The sequence below is a fragment of the Ricinus communis genome, chromosome 7 (genome assembly GCF_019578655.1).
Source record: "Ricinus communis isolate WT05 ecotype wild-type chromosome 7, ASM1957865v1, whole genome shotgun sequence".
Taxonomy (NCBI): Eukaryota; Viridiplantae; Streptophyta; class Magnoliopsida; order Malpighiales; family Euphorbiaceae; genus Ricinus; species Ricinus communis.
In genome coordinates this window covers 311,082-333,581 of record NC_063262.1, presented here as the reverse complement: position 1 = coordinate 333,581, position 22,500 = coordinate 311,082, and the positions used below count along the sequence as shown (strand labels likewise).

Below are 22,500 nucleotides of genomic sequence, written 5' to 3'. Positions count from 1 at the left end.
TAAGATGCCGGAGAAGCGAAATATACGAGGATCACAAACATAGATTGCTCGCGGCTAAATATGAATTGAGACGAAAGCTTTATAAAGCCTTTTGTAAAGATCCTCCTAGTTATATGCGGGACAAACATCGTTATAAGTTGTCCAAGTTGCAAAAATGGAGTTCCTTTGCACGAGTAATAAACCGATGTATTTTCACGGGTCGCCCTCATTCCGTATATGAGTTCTTTCGAATTTCTCGTATCGTTTTTCGTGGATTAGCATCTCGAGGTCTTTTGATGGGCATAAAGAAATCGTCTTGGTAGCAACCACCAAACCAATAGAACAAGGCTTAGCTCTGCAGCTGGTCCATAAGCAAGGTAAGTAGGTCCATTACCGGCCGGCTCCGGACCGAAAAGACCTAACGGAGTAAAATCCCTTATCTCGGATCGGAGATGCTAACGGAGATGGGGGACCTCTCTACCGCCCGTGTCTATCTCCTGTCAAGTATGCTCCCCAGACATAGACTACGTACAGGGTAGTCATCTTGGAAAGATAGAATATCACCGCGTAAACATAACATTAAGTTACGAATGTAACTCCCGAGGGATCGACCACTATTATAAATAAATATAGTAAGGGTAAGGCGGAGAACTGTTGTTCATTGGAGCGCCGGAGTGCGGAGGTTGTTCCCATCATTGAAGTCAGAGTGTGGGACTGAGCCCTTCGAATGATAAAGACAAAAAAGTGCTTAGTTTCGTTGGAAAAAGCAACGCACATCATATTGACTTTCTCTCGCCCTACTTCTAAGGATAGATAGAAAAGGTTGGAGAGAGTAACTTTCTGAAATTCTCTCCTTTCTAAAGCTGCGCAAGGCGGCCCCCCCAGAACAAAACCCCACCCTTTCCCCCTTTTTAATGAAAGACCCTCGCCCCGCTTCCTATTCATTTGTGGGTCGGGACCGAGGGCCTTTTTTTTTTCTCAACAGGTGATTTCAAGAATCAACCAACCGACAAATCCGTAGCCCAGGTGACTCACAGCCTCCCTCTCGCCTAAATGAAGTGGGATGAATCCAATCAATAAGCTTTTTGATTGATTCAGGGCGCAGCGAAGCCAAATTCAATCAAGGCAAGGGGGGCTTCCTGACACTGAGTCATCCTATTCAAATTTAGCTATGCTAATGGAACAGGAAAAGTTTTCAGATGATATGGACCCCAAGAGATGAGCGAGAACCTCCAATTGCTTAGGGGTCGCACTCTGTCCCGCTTGGTGGACGAAATCTTCTCTCCTTTTAGAATTCTTTCTCCCACACGCCTTTGCCCTCTTTCACCGAAGAGGAAAGAAAATCTTCCAAGCGGACAGAGACCTCAATTTCCATTAGATTCATTCCTAAGCTTGCTTTGTTCCAGCAAGATGATCAGTCCGAGAGGGCTGGAGAGAAAGCGGTAAAAACCTCTCTGATTCGGTCACCGAGCAGTCGGACGACTTTTCAGTAAGCCAGGATGACCCCTTCGACGCTTCTTTCGCTGTATACCCCCTACATCCTTCGGAGGTGTAAGAAAGGGTACTATATATATTATATCTATCTATATAGAGTCAGTAGGGCCCCAGAACGCTAAATAAAAAGGTGGGGGAACAAGAGTTGTCACGATAGGAAAGAGAAATGACTATAAGGAACCAACGATTCTCTCTTCTTAAACAACCTATATCCTCCACACTTAATCAGCATTTGATAGATTATCCAACCCCGAGCAATCTTAGTTATTGGTGGGGGTTCGGTCCGTTAGCTGGTATTTGTTTAGTCATTCAGATAGTGACTGGCGTTTTTTTAGCTATGCATCACACACCTCATGTGGATCTAGCTTTCAACAGCGTCGAACACATTATGAGAGATGTTGAAGGGGGCTGGTTGCTCCGTTATATGCATGCTAATGGGGCAAGTATGTTTCTCATTGTGGTTCACCTTCATATTTTTCGCGGTCTATATCATGCGAGTTATAGCAGTCCTAGGGAATTTGTTCGGTGTCTCGGAGTTGTAATCTTCCTATTAATGATTGTGACAGCTTTTATAGGATACGTACTACCTTGGGGTCAGATGAGCTTTTGGGGAGCTACAGTAATTACAAGCTTAGCTAGCGCCATACCTGTAGTAGGAGATACCATAGTGACTTGGCTTTGGGGTGGTTTCTCCGTGGACAATGCCACCTTAAATCGTTTTTTTAGTCTTCATCATTTACTCCCCTTTATTTTAGTAGGCGCCAGTCTTCTTCATCTGGCTGCATTGCATCAATATGGATCAAATAATCCATTGGGTGTACATTCAGAGATGGATAAAATTGCTTTTTACCCTTATTTTTATGTAAAGGATCTAGTAGGTTGGGTAGCTTTTGCTATCTTTTTTTCCATTTGGATTTTTTATGCTCCTAATGTTTTGGGGCATCCCGACAATTATATACCTGCTAATCCGATGCCCACCCCGCCTCATATTGTGCCGGAATGGTATTTCCTACCGATCTATGCCATTCTTCGTAGTATACCTGACAAATCGGGAGGTGTAGCCGCAATAGCACCCGTTTTTATATGTCTGTTGGCTTTACCTTTTTTTAAAAGTATGTATGTGCGTAGTTCAAGTTTTCGCCCGATTCACCAAGGAATCTTTTGGTTGCTTTTGGCGGATTGCTTACTACTAGGTTGGATTGGATGTCAACCTGTGGAGGCACCATTTGTTACTATTGGACAAATTTCTCCTTTTGTTTTCTTCTTGTTCTTTGCCATAACGCCCATTCCGGGACGAGTTGGAAAAGGAATTCCTAATTCTTACACGGATGAGACTGATCACACCTGATCAGTGAAAAATTCTGACACCAATCATTTAAAAGTGAGTATTACACCAAGAATTGACAAGCGGATGAGTTTTCTAGTTGGCTATGTTGATATAGCTTAGATAGGGAAAAGATACTCCTTTTCGTACGCTCGGCAGGTAAGTTGAGTACTAGCGCATCAGAAAGATAGGCCAGGATGCTACGGTAGGACGCAAGGGGTTTGGCATAGAGTCTCCGTGGATTTGACAAATGTTGCAGCGTTTAACATAGTCCATACAATTCTGGACCATTATAGGCCAGTAGTACCCCATCTGTTTGAGCTTAACTCGCATCTTTGGCCCAGACCGGTGGGCACCACACACCCCTGAATGTACGAAGTACAAGGCTTGCCTTGCTTCATCACTAGACAAACATCTCAGCCACAGCATAAGACTTTTTGTATAAAGTTTCGTTTAAATATATTATATATACTGGGGCAACCTCCTTCGAAGCTGGGTTCCTTTGTGGCTTTCTTCTGGCCATCCGCCGTGCTTAAAGTAGAAAAAAAAATAATGTCTCCAATCTTCAATAGATACTTCCATGCAGGGAGCCATTTCCACTATGGTGACAGCGTTGCAATCCTGGATCAGTTCTTTCCGGCCTGGAAAAAGGACCCTATCATGTATAATGACTTATGTTCTGCAACCAGGGGGGCTGCTAGAGCGGCTACTAACTTGGCGAATGCGTCTGCTTTGTCGTTCTTTTTCTTTTGTACGTGGCAGAATTCGAGTAGCTCGAACTCTTTCATGAGCTCCATAGCCATGGCGTGGTAGGGCATTTTTTTTTGTTTGCATACTAAAAATGTACCCTAGAGTTGGCGAATGATTAACTGCGAATTCCCATAGGATCATGAGGACCTTTATACCAATTTGTAAGACTACCAGGAGGCCGGCAATGAGCGCTTCGTACTCAGCTTCATTGTTTGAACAGCCTTTCAGTAAGGCAAAGGAGAAATGTATAACGCCTTTCTGTGGTGTGACGAATACAACTCCTGCGCCTGAACGGGTCTTTTGAGTTTGATCTTAAATTAGTTCTGTTCTGGGTGTGCCGCCAAAGTCAATTTCGCACTTTGGAAATCCGGCCTCGACCGTAAAGACTTCTTCATCAATCAGGAAGGTCCGTGTTCAGGGGAGAATCGTCTGGAACTGGATGCGCTGCCAGGAAGTCTGCAAGGGCTTGTCCTTTGATCGCTTTTTGTGGGGCATATAGGATAGGATATAAAGCTCCATTAGTAAGACTGTTGGCTAAATTCCCCGTGTCATGACGTATTTAATGAGGTCCACCTTGGATATGAGCAAGGTTTGATGTGCCAAGAGATAATGCCTGAGCTTTTTGACTGGGAATATAAGTCCGAGGCACATCTTCTCGATAGGCGAGTATTTGTTCTCTGCATCCACCATCATGCGGCTTAAATAATATAAGGCCCTTCATCATTCTTTTTTTCGAGCAAAGCGCCTAAGGAATTGTCCATAACTGCTATGTATAAGATCAAAGGCCTTCCTTTCTCTGGAGCTGCCAGGACTTTAGGATTTTTTAGATATTCCTTCAGGCTTTCGAAGGCGTGTTGGCATTTTTTGTCCCATTCAAATGGTACTCCTTTCTTCATTAACCTGGAGAACGGTTGGCATCTTCCTGCAAAATTTGAAATGAACCGTCGTATATATTAAAAGAATTCCTTCCTTGGAGAGATTTTAGCTCTTTCAGGTTTCTGGGTGGGGTAATTTCTTGGGGGGCCCTTACTTTTTCAGGGTCGACCTCTTTACCTCTTTGACTGACGATAAACCCTTAAAGTTTTCCTGATGTGACACCAAAGGCGCATTTTTGGGGATTAAGCCTCAACTGGTATTGACGTATTCTGTCAAAGAATCTCCTTAATGCCGCACAGTGTTCATCTCTGCCCCTAGACTTCACTATCATGTTAAAAAAATATACTTAAACTTTCTTATGCATCATGTCATGCAACAAGATTGTAGCTGCCCTTTGATATGTTACCCCGGCTTTTTTAAGTTGAAAGGCATGACACGGTAGAAAAATCTTCCCAACTGGGGAATAAATAGGTTTTCTGCATATCTTCTGGCGCCATCTTTATTTGATTGTACCCTGAGAAGCCATCCATGAAGGATAAGAATTCATGCCCCGCTGTATTGTCAATCAAGATGTAAATATGTGGCAAAGGGAAATCCTTTTTGGGACCGACTTTGTTGAGATCGCGAAAGTCAACGCACATGCGGACTCTGCCGTCCTTTTTCGGGACAGGAACTATGTTGGCTAACCAGGGTATTCCGTCACTACAAGAAATCCTGCCTTTAGCTGTTTTTCTACTTCTTCTTTGATTTTCAACGTCTATTCGGGCCTAATTCTTTCTCCTCAGTTTCTGCTTGACTGGCTTGGCATCAGAATACAAAGGGATTTTATGCTGAACTATGTCTGTGCTGAATTCAGGTATATCATCGTAGGACCATGCAAAGACATCCTTGTATTCTTTCAAAAGGTCAATCAGGCTTGTTCCTTCTTCGAGAGTCAAATGAAAGTGGTTCCTATCCCTAACCTCTTGGGTTCGTCTGCGGTCCCTAAATGAATTGGTTGGGTTTCTTCTATGACGGGTTGAGCCTTCCTTTCCTCTGATCTCTCCACCATTTCCAAGAGTTCCGGAGGAGTTTAACCATAGGTTTCTTCCTCATCTACCTGCATGAGGCAGTGATCCTTGGAAGGGGAGCTAAGATCTGCTATTTTTTTCCTTTTTTTTTTTCAAGATTTTAAGCATCTCATCATCATCAACAAACTCCGACACGTAAGCAAACCTAGATTTCATTGCAAACCACAAGTTCCTTGATTACAGACTCTCTGGCCCCCAGGGCCGACCTCTCGACTTCAGAAATGATAACAGACACTGACGGGACAGACTTCAGACCATCCTCCGAAGAGGTTACATTAAACAGGGACTCAACGGACTTGACTAAGACTGGTTCAGATAGAACACTGACAGACTTCAGCTGAGGAAGAGAAGCCCAATTGCGTGGTGCTCCATCGGCTGGGATGATGAGAGTGGATGGGTCTTTTGCCACTGGGTCCGCAATTATCATGGACACCATCCCTTGTTCCCCTGCCGCACCGTCCTGGGTAAACATAAGTTGAAACTGGTATTCTTCCTCAATCTCTGATTCAACAGCCTTTTCTTATTTCTTCTCTGGATACCAGGTCAAGATCCCTGGTTCTTCCCACTGGTAGATCATTTTAGCTTTCCCCTCATCAAGCTCCCAGGTGCCTTTATCTGTAAAGAAATATTTCAAAACCTGGCACGCGGTTCCCGCTAGCATCGATCCATGGCTCCGGAAAACCGAAAAAGGGAAAGTTATATCCTTCTTTGAGAAATCGCCCATGCAGAGTCTTCAGATATTGAAAAGCTTTATTACGATCCTCTTCTTGTCTTCCAATTTTTTTAGATCTTCTTCCGTAGGTATATACCCCAACCCAAAAGGTGGCTCAATTGCCTGGACATGAATTGGCTCCACGATTCCTTGGTGATGCCGGCCGAGTCCTGATCCGGGGAGGTAGCGCATTGATCGGAACATTTCCCCGACAAAGACATTGTCACTAAAATTAGGCAGGGGTAAATATTCCTTGACTGTTTCTGCCAACTCCAAGTTCTCATCGTGCTGAATTTCTAGCACTTGGATAGGGTCCAGAACTGGTTCTTCTGGATCTCCAAAGATAGAAATGACACGATTCCCCTGTATGAACTTGACTTTCTGATGCAAAGTAGAGGGGACCGCTTCTAGGGCATGAATCCACGGCCTTCCAAGTAGCAGGTTGAAGGAAGCCGGGATGTCTAGTACCTGGGATTTTTCCTAAAACAGGAGCGGAGCCACTCGACTGTAAAGGAGAGGAGCAGAACCCAGTCTTTCTGAAAAATAAATGGGTTGCGAAAAGGAATCAAACCGTTTTCATTAATTCAACTGATTGAGATACACGGATTTCAAGCGTAATTCTTTTTCACAGCATCTGAGTTCACGGGGTTTGGTAGTTCAGCTCCATCCATGTTGGTAAAAAGAAGGGCACCCCCTGAAAAGGCTCTCTTAACGACGTACGGACCTTCATAATCATAATTCGAGGTCCACTTTCCACGATGGTCGTTCTGAATAGGGAGAATCTTTTTCAACACCAAATCCCCTTCTCTTCATAGTCGATTCATTAGGGTCGTCACCTTCTACCCAACTAGTGGAAGTATCCACCGTTTTCTTTGTCTGTTAAGCCTCACAGCTAAGCTATGGGACTTCCTAAAGAAAACTGCAATCGTAGTTTATCAACCACTCACAAGACCACCGAGATCTTTGACTTAGCTCCCAAAGGTAATAATCCACCCGGCCCTTCCCCAACCTATACAAGGGGAGCAGAAGATAACGAAAGGGAGACAAAGTCCTAACTAAATCATAACACAAGCTACCCATTCCATCTATCATATCAGTCGAGTCGATCCGATTCGTTCTTATCTATAGATAACGCAAGAGAGAACTTATTACTTCGCGGATGGAGAGGGATTCGAACCCCCGGTATTCCTATCAATACTTCGGTTTTCAAGACCGACTCTTTCAACCGCTCAGACATCCATCCCCTTCGCGCTTCGCCCGCCCTATCTATCCGCGCGCTGGCAGGTAGGGGCTTATCCATGTGATTCGCTACGCTTGCTTGTTTCTATATGATAATATGCACCTTGGTTGCTGCGCTCCCTGCGGGGGCAAGAGAGTGAAGAACGAATGATCCTCCAAACAAAAAGAGTGATTGAGTCCGACTCAAGCGAGTGAGTGAAAGGCGTGGCAAGAGAGCGAGTTCAACTCGCGAACGATCAGCAAGTGAAGGACCGATCCTTTTGCGCCAGTACTGTTGCGAAACTGGTACTTGTCGGCTTACGAGCAACATATAGACTAAGGTTGCCCATCACTCTCTCGCTCTTTTTTGAAGGCCTTTTCTATTTTCTTTCTAGTATGGTTCCTCCATAAGAACACTGAACGACCAGCTTCGCAGAGGAGCGGAGCCACTCGACTGTAAAGGAGAGGAGCAGAACCCCAGCCCACAGCATAGTGTGGAATCTGGATCGTTTCATCGAGCACCATTTTTTTTAGATATAAAGGTGTTCTGACTCTATTGGATTAAGTCATAACCTACGCCTTCTACTAGTATACTACTATGGAGAGACTAAGCTCTATTTCAGAGATTGGACTCTCTTACTGTGATTAGCCCCTACTAGTAAGAAGCTGTTCCCGAGCCAGGTTCCCTGGATCTACGTGTTCCTAGTAGGGCCTAAATGGATGAATTAAGAAGCGCGCCCCGGTAGACTTCAAGAGCTCTTGCTCTGCGTATCCTCCTACTTATTATTCTGAGGGTCATAAAAACATACGAACCGCCTACTCTTTAAAGCCCTACCAAACAACAAAAAAAAAAATGAAAGCTGCTTGCCCTCACTAATAAAAAACAGCAATCCCTCCCCTTCTGTTACCTACTTTTACTCATATCTTCGGTATACCTCAATACAAGCACAGGAAAGGATTATTCAATCAAAACCGGCGCCCTATTCTCTCTCAATTGCCTATCCTTTATAGATGAGGGGGAGTACCTTAGCAGTAGCTTCCAACACTTAAGATTGACCTCCTCAAGTGCCAGATATGCATTTTTTATGAATTTCATACGGGACTACTTTCTTACCGCTCCGTGGGGTTCACTTCTGACTTACCAAATAAGTTTACTAAAGAAACTTACCTAAGCATAGCTCTCTCTCTCAAATACAAATGCCAAGAAAGAGATTCCTTGGATAAGTGGAAAAATGCCTTTCATTTCTCTTTTAAGGCGTTTGTCCTACTTTACTTAACTTATAGTATCAGTCCTCCAGCCTATCGAAATTCGTGTTTTTATTAACCAACAACACATGCACTTTGTTGGCACTCAAAAAAAAGGTTATTCAATCCACTAGTGCAACTGAAGGAATTACCTCTTCTGAACCGAAACAAGAAAGAGCTCATAACCACTGCTTGTGAACAGCTCTCCTCAACTGAAGGCGCACCTACTGTTACTAGAAGTCTAGTCTCTTTCAGGTCCAGTTTCGATCTCGAACTAACTTACTTTACTTAATAGGCCGGAAGAGAGATTCTTCAGAAAACCCGATTTCCTGTCCTGTCTTAAGAACCTGACTCAAAAGAGAAAAGAAGACCGGACTCAAACTTTCGACGATTGAACTGAACTTTTTTTATATCCAGATTGGAACTGGATTTTAACGTTTTTGGATCCTGTTTAGAGCCGGCTTTCACTCCACTTTCCGGAATCCTTGTTCCTGGCTCACATAGGCCACTCATAAGACGTTCAACTCCCTAAAACACGTATAATTGAGAGACTCTGAATATCTGTGCCTTGGGTAAATGCCTACCTTCGGGAGAATCTTACCGAACGAGTTTCAAACCTGTCCTCTTCGCTTCCCAAGATATTTAGGGAAAAGGGCCTTGTCGGCCACCGCTTGCTGACGATGGAACGCATCGTCAATTTGAATCGCGTTGGACTTAGTTGGAAAGGTAGGTGTTCGGCATGTCCCTTGCTTGCGAACTTCTTTATGAGGGCGGGTAGCTTTGGAGATCCCATTCCTCACGTTTACCGTTGTCCCCAGACTTCACTCTTTCAACACTTGTATACTTTCTAAATAGTCAGGCGTGTCCCTGTCTCTAACAAGTGTGTGTGATCCACCGATTGATTTACTAAGTGACTCTTTCTTACCGCTGGAGTCCCCATCTCTTAAAGCCTTATCAGACTTCCGATCCATCCCTTGTTTTTGCCGATTGAAGAAAGCCTTATATGGTCTCTCATCAAACAAGCGAGAAAAAGCCCTTTCTATCTTATTAGTAACCTGCAACTAAAGCGCTAACGAGCAACGGCTTTCGCGCAGCTCAATCCGTTGCTTGTTGCTTTCGAGCCGGAGGGTAGTCAAGTAGTCCGTGAAGGTCAAATCACACTTGTGTTAAGCAAGCAGAGTAGTCAAGCCAGAGAGGCAAAAAAAGCAAGAAGCGGTTTTCGTTCGATCGACCAAATAAATCGTACTTTCACCGCTGTGGACCGGCTTTCATAAAGCACCTTTGGGCAGCAGCTACTATTGGGATCCAATTCCGAGATCAATTCGACAATGAAACTCTTCAAGCAATGATCTTATCTATGTCATTTCTCTTGATGCGATACAAAAGACGACTTTCGAGAGTCACTTAGCCCCTTGACCTCTTCTCTCAAAAAAGACGCTGTGTGGGCAAGTCGATCAAAGTCAGAGCGGGGGGGGAATGTTTACAGTTGTTGTAGTACGACTTTTCATTTCCTGTTCGGTCTTTCAATAAGTAGTCAGCTGCGGGCTAAGAAGCCTCGTAGTCAGACTTAACATTGATTGAAGCAGCTGTTGGAGAGAAGGCACCAGTCAGACCTGCAAGCACCAGGTAGTACGCAGCGGCAGTTTTCAATCATACAATGTGTACTCGTAGTCTGACTTTTAGTGGTAGTCAGCTGTCCTCGTTCTCCTCTTTTCATTGCCCTATTGAGTAAGGGTCGGTGTTTGCAAAAATGTCGAGCCGACGGGGTCAGGTACCAGTAGTGACAATGGCAAAGGGGGGGAGCTGGACACTAGTTGTGCTAGTGGAATGACCCAACTAGACCTAGTCAGCCCGAACCGTTTTGCGGTTCTAGAGGACCCTGAACAAGAAGAGGCAAAGATGCCAGATCTGGACACTGCGGAACCGGAAGAGATTGCTCAGGATGAGTGTCTGGGTAACAAAGCCGAGAAGGGTGTAGTCAAGGTGCGAGTTTAACGAGCGAGGAGAGTGATTTGGCCCATAGAAGCGAGGATCTGGAAGAGAGGGTTGAGACTGGGTCAACTATGGCAGTGACTGAGGGGGACTTGTTCTGTGATAAACAAATGACTCAAAACAATAACCTCAGGTCAGCCAATCCTAAGAAAAGAGGTGAACCTGAGAAGAGCAGTAAAAGTAAGCGTTCAGGTGATGGTGCTATGACCTTAAAGGTGGAAGATCCCCCCTGGTTCTAACCACCCTGAATGAAGAGTGGGCGAACAAAATGCAGAACAGAACATATCAGAGATGTTGAAAAGAGGGGGGAAGAGGAAAGTCAAGGCCAAAGAACAAAAGACAAATAAGGGCTGCACAAGACGAAAAACCAGAGGCAGCGCTAAGGTGCGAGGGGAATGTGAAAACAACAATAGTTCCACATGAAGGTCCTTATATGGAATGGAAGAAGGATCGGTAAAGTCGAGAAGCAGAGAGAGGCCAAAGATTATATAAGAGCGCAAGAGGCAGATTTGATTGGCTTGGTTGACGGCTGGCGAGCTTAGCTTAGAGAAAAGGTTACTTCTAGTTCCTTTCGGGTAGCGCGAGTGGAAAGCCCTACAACCCTCAAAGTCTTTAAGTTAAGGAAGCCGAGTTGAACAGAAGATAGAGTTTCAGTTCCAGTGAAAGCCCCTACTCCCATAAAGTTGGAAAGTGAAGTTCAAGTGCTGAAGTCAAAGAGAAGTTTCTTATTTCTGTGACCGCGGTTACAGTTGCAATAAGTACTTTAAAGCTCAACAAGGAAAAATACAACCTTGCTAAAGCAGATCAGGAAAAAAACCTTATTCCGGGCGTGAGCCATAGCACAGGGACTCTCGGTTGGTCGTAGAAATGAAAGAGTTAACAGTTTTCGCTAGTGAAGCTTTAAGAGATAGGGCAAGTAGTCGTAGACTATCCTTGCTTTGTTGCCGGCTTTCATAGTAAAAAAAAAGAAGTCGCTTTCTGCCTTCCTTTAGGGATGAATTCCCTAATGCCGATCTGGCCTGGGAGGATAAAGGCAGGAAGTGAGATGAGAAGTGTCAGCAAGCGTTCGAACAGATCAAAGAATGTTTGATGAACCCGCCAGTTTTGGTCCCGACGCGACCAGGAAAGCCTCTGTTACTGTACTTGTCTGTTATAGAAGCGGCAATGGGCTGTATGTTAGCACAGATGGATGACGAGGGAATCGAGAGGGCTCTTTACTATTTAAGTAAGAGGATGTTGGCTTATGAGGAGAATTATTCTGCGATTGAGAAGACTTGCTTGGCATTGGTATGGGTTACGAAGAAGTTACGTCATTACATGCTAGCTTACCAGGTTATCATTATCTCTAGGATGGATCCGTTGAAATATTTGTTTGAGAAACCTGCTTTAACGGGTAGAATGGCCCGCTGGTTGATCGTACTATCTGAGTTTGATCTGAAATACGTTACTAGAAAATCCATCAAGGGACGCGCAGTGGCCGAGTATTTTGCAGAATTTCCAACAGAAGATAAGGTGGAGTTGGACTTTGATCTTCCGGATGAAGAGATTCTTGAGATAGATGTTCAGCGAGGGTGGAAAATGTATTTTGATGGCGCAGCTAATCAAAAGGGATATGTAATTGGGATAGTATTAGTAGCTCCTGACGATGCTTATTTTCCCATTGCAGTGAAGTTTCATTTCCCAGCGACAAACAACGTGGCAGAATATGAAGCATGCATCGGAGGAATGGAAGCTTTGCTTGCCCTGGGAGTTAAAGAAGTAGAAATTCGTGGGGATTCTGCTTTAGTGATTGCACAAGCACAAGGGAAATGGAGGACTAAGGATGAGAAGCTAAAGCCGTATCAGGAGTACTTGGAGGAGTTGGCAAAATGCTTTGACAAAGTCACGTACACTTTCTTGCCAAGAGCCCAAAATCAGTTTGCAGATGCGCTAGCCACATTAGCTTCCATGATAGAATTTCCTGAAGGAGCGACACTGAAACCATTTGTGTTCGAACAGAGGGATAGGCCCTCCTACTGTAGTACTTTGGCCGTCACTGATGTAGACACAGGGGAATTGCCTAGGTACACCGACATATGGAATTTCATAGAGCGAAGGGAATAGAATATCCTAAAGGGGCTGATAAGAATGACAGAAGGGCAATTCGGCGCTTAGCGACTCAGTTTCTTATTTGCGGTGGGAAATTATAGAGTGTAGTTCGAGCATTAGAAGGAAGCTAAGGCAAGCAATCAGTACACGAATCCCTTCCTCTATAAAAAGTGCCCCCTTCCCTGTAGTAGCTTTCTCTTATGAGTTAGTAACTCTCTGGAAAGCTCCTGCCTTTGCCTTTGGACCAGAAGATGAAAGCTAGGTTTTTCTTCCTCTCATTTAGGAAGGAAAACAGAAGTTGAAGTGGTGTAAGATTAGTATAGGAGGAATAACATCATATCGTATGTATAGACGCGAGTGCATTGTCTAATCTACCCTCAACTAAAAGTACAACATAACGCTCTCTCAACACCCCCTCAAGCTTACGCATAGATATATATCATGCCCAGCTTGGATGCAATGTGGCGCATATGATCTCTCCCAAGAGCTTTAGTAAAGATGTCAGCCAACTGGTCTTCAGACTTCACATATGGAGTAGAATTTGCTTTCATGGCTATCTTTTCACGAACAAAATGCCCTTCTCTAATAATAAGGTAAGGCTACTTTGTTCGCTCATGGAAAAGCGGATTAGAGGCAATGTGAGTTGTGATTATCACAGAACATTCTCATAGGATGAGACACCTCAACTCCAAGCTCACTTAGTAAGGTTTTCAGCCAAATAAGCAGTGTGAGCCATTGCTCTTTACTCTGCTTCTGCACTCGACCGTGCGACAACTGTTTGCTTCTTACTCTTCCACGTCACAAGATTTCCACAAAAAAATGTGCAGTATCCAGTCGTATTCGTAGACCTCCTATCCGTCGGTGAGCCGGCCCAATCCGCATCTTCATAGGCAGAAAGAAGAAGATGTCTATTAGAGGTATATCAAAGACCTTTCCCAGGAGACGACTTAAGATACCGCAGAATTCTGTGCACAGCTTCGAGATGAGAGATAAGTGGAGAGTGCATAAATTGACTAAGGACACCAACCGCATATACAAGATCCGGTTTGGTGATAGTCAAGTAGATAAGTCTACCCTACCCACGAGTCTTCTATACATACCAGGATCATTTAGGAGCTCTCCCTGATCGGAACAAAGACAATGATTTTGTTCCTTCGGGGTATCAGCAGGCTTGGCTCCCAAAAAACAAGTCTCCTTCAAAAGATCAACAGCATACTTCCTCTGGGAAAGATATATCCCCTTTTTGAGTAAGCAACTTCTATTCCTAGGAAGTACTTCAGAGTTCCCATATCCTTGATCTCAAAGGCCTACAACAATGTACCTTCCACTTTTTTATTGCCTCGACATCATCCCCCGTAAGGACAATGTCATCAACATAACCACTAGAACTGTAGTCCCCTCCTTTCTCTTCCTGACAAATACAGAATGATCTGCATGACTTCTTTGAAAACCAAACTCTTGTACAGCACTGCTAAACTTTTCGAACCAGGCCCTCTTCTTAGTCAATGGACTGCTTCAATCCATATATAGCCTTCTTCAATCGACATACTTTCCCTTTATCCCCCTGTGGTATGAATCCAGGTGGCGGTAACATAAAGACTTCTTCCTGAATCTCTCCATTACAGAAAGGCATTCTTGACATCAAGTGGGTGAAGAGGCCAGTGTTTGTTGACTGCAATGGAAAGGACAACGCGGATAGAGTTAAGTTTGGCAACAGGAGCAAAGGTCTCGAAATAATCGATACCGTATGCCCGTCTAGTTAATGGGTGAATCCCTTTGCAACAAGACGAGCTTTATATCTTTCAATCGATCCATCAGACAACTATTTGAGAGTATACACCCCCCTCCAACTATAGGTCATCCTCTCCCCCATCATAAGTAGGGCCTTTCCCTTCAGGCAATGGAACAAGTTCCCAGGTATCATTTGGAGTGCCTCCTTCTCTTCAACCATAGCCCTTCTCCATTCAGGATGAGCAAGGGCCTCCCGTAGACTTTTGGGTTCTTTTGCAGGAAGAAAGAGCAAGAGCAAAAGACCTGTAGGAAGGAGAGAGGCCTTCAAAGGAAAGAATTTGAGTGATGGGATGAATAGTACAAGAACGTTTCCCTTATCTCAAAGCAATAGGAAGATCCATTTTGGAATCAGAAGAAGCAGGAGTAACAGGAAATAACGAAGAAGATTCAATAGGAAGGGAAAGAGGAATACCTGGATCTTCCGAAGAAGGCAATTGATGTGAGGTCATTGGTTCCGTAAATGGAACTTTCTTCCTTCGTCTCTCATACGTTTTTTTTGTAGGACGCCCGCCCCCCGATGGGATCACTTTTTTATTCTTCCTTATGAATTTGTTTTCTTTGGCTACGTCTACCACAAGGGATGTCGTAATCGTGCCTACATTATAGCTCCTAAACTGAACGAATTATGCTAGAACCAATCTCAGAAGCCAGAGAGAGAGGAGAGTTGAGGACCAGTAGATGGGATGAAATTGGCAGATATTTTGACTTGCTTCGATTTTCTTCCCCGTTTTGTTCCTTGCGGTACTTTAAGCGAGGATTTAAAAAAGAGCTGATCGATCTTTTTCATAGAGATTTCCTAACTACGAATATCTTCGGCCGGGATGGAAAAAAACTAGGTGGCAACTGAGCGGGGAATCCCCCAAGCAGTTCCAACTCACCCGTACTCATGAATATATATATTTGCAGATCCATAGATGATGGGCTTCCATTTTATGAGTGCTCCTTATCTCCGGTATACTCGATACGCCGATGATCTAGCCAAGGGCAAGAGTGTGTTGTCAACTGGTTCATGAGGTATATAAAATTGGAATGGAAGACTGGGATGTCGGGGTTTTCGCGTACTGCACCTAAAAACTAAAAAACAGAAAAATGCTATTATCTTATTCCTAGGAGGCAAAGGTGTTCCAAGGGGTTTCTCTCCATAGAGAGAAATAGGTTTTTTTCTCGAAGGAGAGGCAAGAGGCGATCGGCAGTGAGGGTGGACGAAGTGAAGAAGAGCAGCCTAGCATCAAGGTCTGTCAAGCCATCACTCTAAATTAAATTAAAAAAAAAAAAAAAGAATTCAGTTTGAAACTACCGATTTTCCAGGTGTTCAATTTACTAGCATAAAGAAAAAGCCTTATAAACGAGCAAGAGGATGCCTTAACTGAAATATGTGTCATCCCGAAGCTTAGTACGGGCGGAAAAAGAGGATTTTTTTAGTAAATAGGCTTCCCTCAACCTAGTTTTACGTGCTATAAAAAATAGATGGATCCTATCCCCTCTCGCGACAGGGAGAGCATCAATAGCAATTACATTGACCCTTCCCAGAACCTGTATTGAAGAGCTGGTATAGGGATGAAAGAACGTGTCTGGGTTGAAGAACAAGCCAATGAACGAAATTCATTAAGTAGAAACTACGTTCGGGTATGTTATGACTAGGTCGAACCTTTCCAAAGCGAGGAAAGAGAAGAGTCCGCATATAAAAGGACGTAGACAATAAGGCTATCGTTGGAAGGAGAGTCTCCAGTTGATCTAAGGGAGGGAATCCCGAGATGGAGAGTCCTTTCCGAGAGCAAAGAGGGCAATAGCTCGCATTTGATGAGATCAAGTCAAACTTGTCAAACCTGTGCAGAACCTCAACCGGTACCTCTGGGCGAGTTCTCCGCATGGGGGATTACCCAACAATAAAGCTTTCATAGTTGTTAAAAACCGCTTTCCTCGACCAAAAGGAGTCTTTTTACAGCTCGCTATAGATAGACTTTTGAATCATACTAAAGAAGAGAAGCGGCAGATCGACTCCCTTTCTATGCCGAGCTTTCAAGTGTGAAAGTTACTTTTCGAGCTGTTAGCTCGTTAACCTAGGGAAAGAAATTCTCGGTAAGCCCCTGCATTATATGATAAAGTCAAAGTTATACGCTAGTAACTAGCCCGCGGAATAAAGCAGGAAAGCTATAATATAATTTACACTCCCTATTCCATTCCTCACTAGAAATATATACTTGAAATATCCTATAATAGTCTTGGTAGACACCCTTTCGTATCCCTGGTAAGACTGCTATCCCTGTTAGGACTGCTATTGGAGGGGCAACTAAGGGCACTGGCTCGCCATCGAAAGAAAGGCCAACTTCTATTTCAACTGAAACTGGCTTGGCTGGAAGATATTTTCTTAAGTAAGACTGGCTAGAAGCGCTATAGACTTACCGTCAGAAGTAATTGAACGGGATTAAGAACACTCCCTATTTCATCTCCTTTAGAAAAGAGATCTGAGTGAGGATGTGCCTTGTCTTGTCTTTTCTGTAGCCAACCCAACCTCAGAGAAAGTCAAAGAACGAAGACCCAAGCCATATTGTTACTCCTACTCTCATATCACTATTGGGGCTTTGTTACTGGTTCTGGTGAGAAAGTGGAGTGATTTCATCCTAAGGAAAGATGTAACCTTTATCCAATGGATGCAACCTAATTCAATTACCCTACCACTGTAAACTATTCATATATAACCCATGGGAGAAAGAATGTCTAAAATAGAAGGACTGCTACTAGACAAAATTAGCCCTCGCTTCTCTCATCCGACATCGAAAGCAACTTAAACTCTCGCTCGAAAACTTGAGGAGATGGTTAGACTTCTAATTAAATGAATGATATGCGGGACAGTAAATTGTACTCGAAATGCCATAGTTGAATAAGAAAACTGCCCTGGAAAAGAACTGGCTTTGACAACCGGTTGGGATTAGACTCCTTTAGGGAGAATATATCTTTAGAACGTAAACGTTAGCTCGAAGGCGAGGAATGACATGGATAAGGCATGATCGGAGAAAGGCGTATCTTTAAAGTTTAGAGTATGGGATACTAGGCTGTATAGATAGACTGACTTGGAGCCTGCCTTTCACTCCTACTGAACTAGCCAAGCCTTATGTGCCAACCGTTGACTCCTGTTTACTACCTATTGCTACTGCCTTATACCCGTCACATGCTTTCCTTCAAAAACTATATTTCATTCAAATCGTCACTTCCTAGCCTTAAAAGAAAGCCGATTATCGATCCTTTTTCTAAGTATACTTTTACCTATGAGCTAGTTTGAAAAAGTCTTTTGACTAATGAAAGAAAGGTATACTATAGCACTTAAAAGGGAGAGCCCCCCTTCCTTTCAAACATACTTTTATCTGCATCTGATCTTTCCTGGTATTCAATCTGTTTTGTCGGGGTTTTCCGGGTATTTACTTCTCTTTCATTCCTTGCTGCGCACCTGTGCTTCGACTTAGTTTACTTTTTTACTATAAATCACGTTTTTTCACGGGATTTATAATAAAGAGTGTTCCTTGCTTCTTAACTAAGAACCCGGCAATCGTAGACAGATTGACCAGTTGACTAGGTAAGGGATTACTAGCTTCTTTCTGTGCTGCGCTTGACTTTTGTTTTGACTTGGGGTTGGCATAGAACTCTAAGATGTTCTTTTTTTTTTTTTTCTCTGGGGAGAGGTCTCGTATGATAGTTGTGATACATAACGTCCTTACCAGATGCTATGTACAGAGGTATACGCCTATCTTCTATGCGGGTCTTTCCTCCGCTGTTAGTTGCTTAGTCCTACTTCCCTTGTTTACTGATGACCAAGGGAGATGCTTGTTGGCTGATACTTATAATCATAGCAAGCACCGATTCAATCTCTTTATAAATAAAAAGAAGATAGCATAGCAGCCCGTGCCTCTTTGATTATCTAGGCTAGTGGTCTGGTCCCCGGTTGCCAAAATCGACTGTTCATTCTCTACAAGATGGCTTTATGGGTCAGACTCTTCTATTTATTATTTATGGCTATGGTCGAAAAGAAGACATGCTCTTGAGCCCTTTCTGTACACTCCTCTCATGCCGTGGATGGACTGTTATATTGACCCGGGAACCGGGCTTTCCTTTCATAGTCGCTGGGGCTAGAGTCTTTGACAGTGTCTTTCCATGCTCGTTCAAAAAGTGAAGTGTCAGTAGGTCATTGAAGAAGGTGAACCTCTAAATGGCGTGAGAGATCAAATCCAATTCATATCGTCTGAGGATTGTCTTGCGCTTAAGCTAGCTGTATTTTAAGCTTCCCTTCGATCAACCTTCCTTTTTTTTCGGCCGCTAGGAAAAAAAATGCTGCTCACAACTTTGCTCGTGTCCACTATACACAATTGGCAAGGCCAGTACAGTTGTCAAGTCAGTAGTACCATACATACCTTCTTGAAACCCAGCTCTTCGACCATGCTATGACTAGGGCAATACCCTTAGTAGACCATTCCCTCCCTTAGCCTTTCGCTTTTGGCTATCTTCTTTCTCCTCGTTCTTGGGACTTGCAAAAGGACTGTGTTCGTAATCCTCTATTCCCTCTGCTTCGACTTCAAATGTGAGAGTAGAATCGGTTGTGCTAGAATCAGCTCTAACCGTAGCAGCTCTTATCCTATCTGTTCTTGGTCTTATAACCGGTGGTTGAGGAAGAGAAGTTTTTGCTTGGCTCTTTACTCGACTGAAAGGAGAGGGATAACCTCTGCTTTTCAACAAAAAATACGGGGAAAATGAAACAATGGCACGATTGAACTCTCACTTAGGAAAGGAAATTGACTTTCATCAAAAATTCCCGAGAAAACGCGAACTTGTCCGATTTCAATTTGATTTATGAAGGGAAAAGTGATTGCAATGAAAATTCCCGAGAAAATGAAACTTTTCTAAATTTGATAGAATAAGTTCTTTGACAGAATGCCCCATTTCGGGTATTATCTTTATTTAAAGTAGAATTCAAGCCCTAGGTCCTATTCCTTTCTTGCGCAACTCCAGTTGGCTGCTAGGAGATGGGAAATGGATGGGGAAGAGCTCCATAGCAGAGAGACTTGACCTTCCTGACAACATGGATAAGCCTTAGTGGGAGACTTTCTTCAAGATGAGCAATGTCAAATAGCCCGATCTTTGCAATAGCTTGCGCCTGATCTTTTCCGGGGTATATAATTCAAGATCATCCGGTACCTCAGTCAATCTGGAACTGCTCATTCTCGTCGGGCAAGCCCACTGCTAGAGATGCGTGGGAGGCCACATGTGATAAAGAAATGCAAGAAAGTGGGGCTCGCTCATATGGTCCAGCATCATAGCTCGAACGAAGCTTTCTTGGAAAGTCAGAATGGCAGATTGCTCACTAATGAAAAGGTTAAGGCTATCTCCATGGCATCGAAATGCTACTTATTCCACGGTAATGTGAAATCATCCAATCACCTGCTTTTGAAGTAGCCAAGCCAAGGAAAAGTCCGATGCCCGTTAGCCAAAGCACTCCTTACTGCACTTTTTCAATCAGTACGATGTCGGAGAAGGTCGTAGCGTAGAATCGTTGAACCGACCGAACGTTGTTCTTGATCTCGATTTGCACCCGCATCAGACGAGATAAGAATGTCTCGCACTGAGAAGGGAAGCGGCGAACGAAGAAGCTTCATTCAATTTTTTGTTTTGACTCCAGTTGTAAATTGCTTCTCTTCCCAAGAAGGGGATTGGTACTTGCTTTCCCTTTATTTAGCGCTTTGCTTTTAGAAAGTAATTACCGCTCCGTGGGCTTCTTTCGCTGCTTGAAGACGCTAGAGCAGCGCCGGCTGGGCCGTTTCTTTTGCTGCCCTGTGCCCCACCCAAGCCCGTATAGAGATGGGCGGTGTGCAATACCCGCCAATGGCGATTAAATATTTATGCCTGCGAAGACTAACTATTGATTAACCGACCAAGCTCAGACTTTTTAGAGTAACGATTAGGGGTTGACTAAGTGCTATTTGGAGGTTCCCCGTCTGCTCTGTCCAAAGCCCGCTTCCGATAAAGCCCCTCGCCGAGCGCCGGACCAATGGACTTCGCCCAAAGCCTTGAGAGCCGAGGTAAGACTACGTCCCTCAAAACTAGGACTTTAATACCCTAAAACTCACCGATTTTTGCAACTATTCAGGGGATTTCCTAAGGGCTATTAATGGTATAGTCTCAATCAGGGGCGCTACAAATCCCCTTTTATTTTTAGGTTCCAGTGGGTCGGTCAAAAAAGGGCTTTCTGACCAATCCCTCTGCCTGACAAATCCCTAGCGATCAGTCTCTCGTCCAGCGTGCCTTGCCGTGCCAAGCCTAAGGTAAGGGTCGAGATTAGGGCACATTTGACGGAGAAGCCCCTAGCGCAAAATCCCTCAAAGGGGGAAAGTTCCGTAGGTCGTGCGACGGGCAGCGGCTAATGCTCGGCTTGGTGCTGAGCTCTGACCGGTGCCTGCTCGGCTGCATGGGATTTACCCTGTTGGGGGCCTTACTATACTCCTTAATTAAGGGAGGAAGTCAAAGGAAGATAGATCAGATGATCTTTCAGCGGTCCCCGGCCGTCAGTATCATGTCCCCGCGTCTCAGCATCTAGAATAATAGCTAGGCATCCGTTTTAGTTCGATATCAAGACCCAGAAGTAGAGATAGAGGCAAAGGTTGCAGCAGGAGGGAGAGACGGTTCAATACCCGATTTGAGGACCAGGTAACCTAGCATCCTCACCCATTGAACCATAGTACCTAGCTTCCCTTCGCTCACGTCCGAACCCATCATTGTTAGATCGATATCCAGTTCCCCCAGCGGCAGAGACAGTTGGATAGGTACCCCCAGCAGTTGCTTCAGCTAACCAATTTGAATAGGTAAAACTGGTAAAGCTACAGCTGCTCCTGCTACTAAATCGACTTGAGCAACGGATGCTGGCTCTAGGAACGGAGGGAAACCCGCATTAGTTCAAATCGGTGGATGAAGAATTCATTGTCAAACCATAGCCTCTGGATTTAGATCGACGTTGCCTGCCTGGGTTGAACCATAAATCATTGAAGAACCTATTCCGGAGTCATCGATAGAATATCCAGGGCCTATGGATCCAAAGCCTATTCCTTTTCCAGACCAAAGATGCGATGCTTTGGTTTTCAAACCAATAGCATAGATGAAGGCATAGCCCATTCCAGTTCCATATCTGGATCCGGAACCATGAATAGATAAGGGCAGCATAAGCAGGGGCTTCTCTGGAAGAAGATCTCATAGGGGATCTCGAGGTTGAAGATGAAGATCCATATGCATGTACGTACAGATCGACGATCCAATTGATCTGGGACCCGAGGCATAGCAATCAGAGACGTAGAGCATAGTATGTTGGAAGGTGCTTATAAAAGACCAACTAAAGGCCTGTCATAGTCTCCCCAAGTATCATGGGGGTGGAGCCTATTCTATGAGTACCTCGGGAGGGGGGTCAACATATGGATTACTCTTTTTGTACATCGACCCAGCGTAGAAAACGGAAGTGCGCAGGAGCGAGATTTTTAAAATTAAATTACAACATGATGACACAATTACTATTCAGGGAAAGGAGGCTAAAGCTAAAGCCTTGAATTCGTCGGTTCGATATATAGATGAGTTCGTGTCATTTTCCTTATCTATCTGTAATGCATACTTTTTAGCCTCAACGACAAACGAACTGGAATTCTTACTTGACTTGGTTTATGCAACAGATTTTGCTTATTTGACTCCCAGGACGTGCCTAGCTATTAGGTTCCGACTCATGGATCTGCTCTGAGGAAGTACTTTGCTTCGGCGCGGGGGGTAGCGGGTTGCGGAACAGTTCCTACTTTGTTTGCTGTGCCTACTGACTGTGCTGATGGTTCCTACTCTGACTAAGGAGTTGAAGCCGAAACAGATTCATCCGAGCTACTTTCCTTGTTGAGGGAAGGTAGGCTAATCCAGCTACTCTGACTTAGCAACCGTAGCAGGTTAGG

General features: G+C 44.1%; 1 protein-coding gene and 1 non-coding gene across 2 annotated transcripts in view; one reads left to right on the top strand and one right to left on the bottom strand.

Annotated features, from left to right (window-relative positions):
- Window positions 1-2,885, top strand: part of LOC8267638 (60S ribosomal protein L5, mitochondrial) — a 3,451-nt gene extending 566 nt beyond the window's left edge. Inside the window, exon 1 of the mRNA XM_015728680.3 lies at window positions 1-2,885. This exon is cut by the window's left edge and continues 566 nt beyond it. Within this exon, the coding sequence (XP_015584166.2) occupies window positions 1-3 (3 nt within the window). The 3' untranslated portion in view covers window positions 4-2,885.
- A 4,476-nt stretch (window positions 2,886-7,361) lies between these two features.
- On the bottom strand, window positions 7,362-7,448 carry TRNAS-UGA. The gene has a single exon. It is a non-coding gene; the product is annotated as a tRNA-Ser (tRNA).
- Between the last annotated feature and the right edge of the window lie 15,052 nt (window positions 7,449-22,500).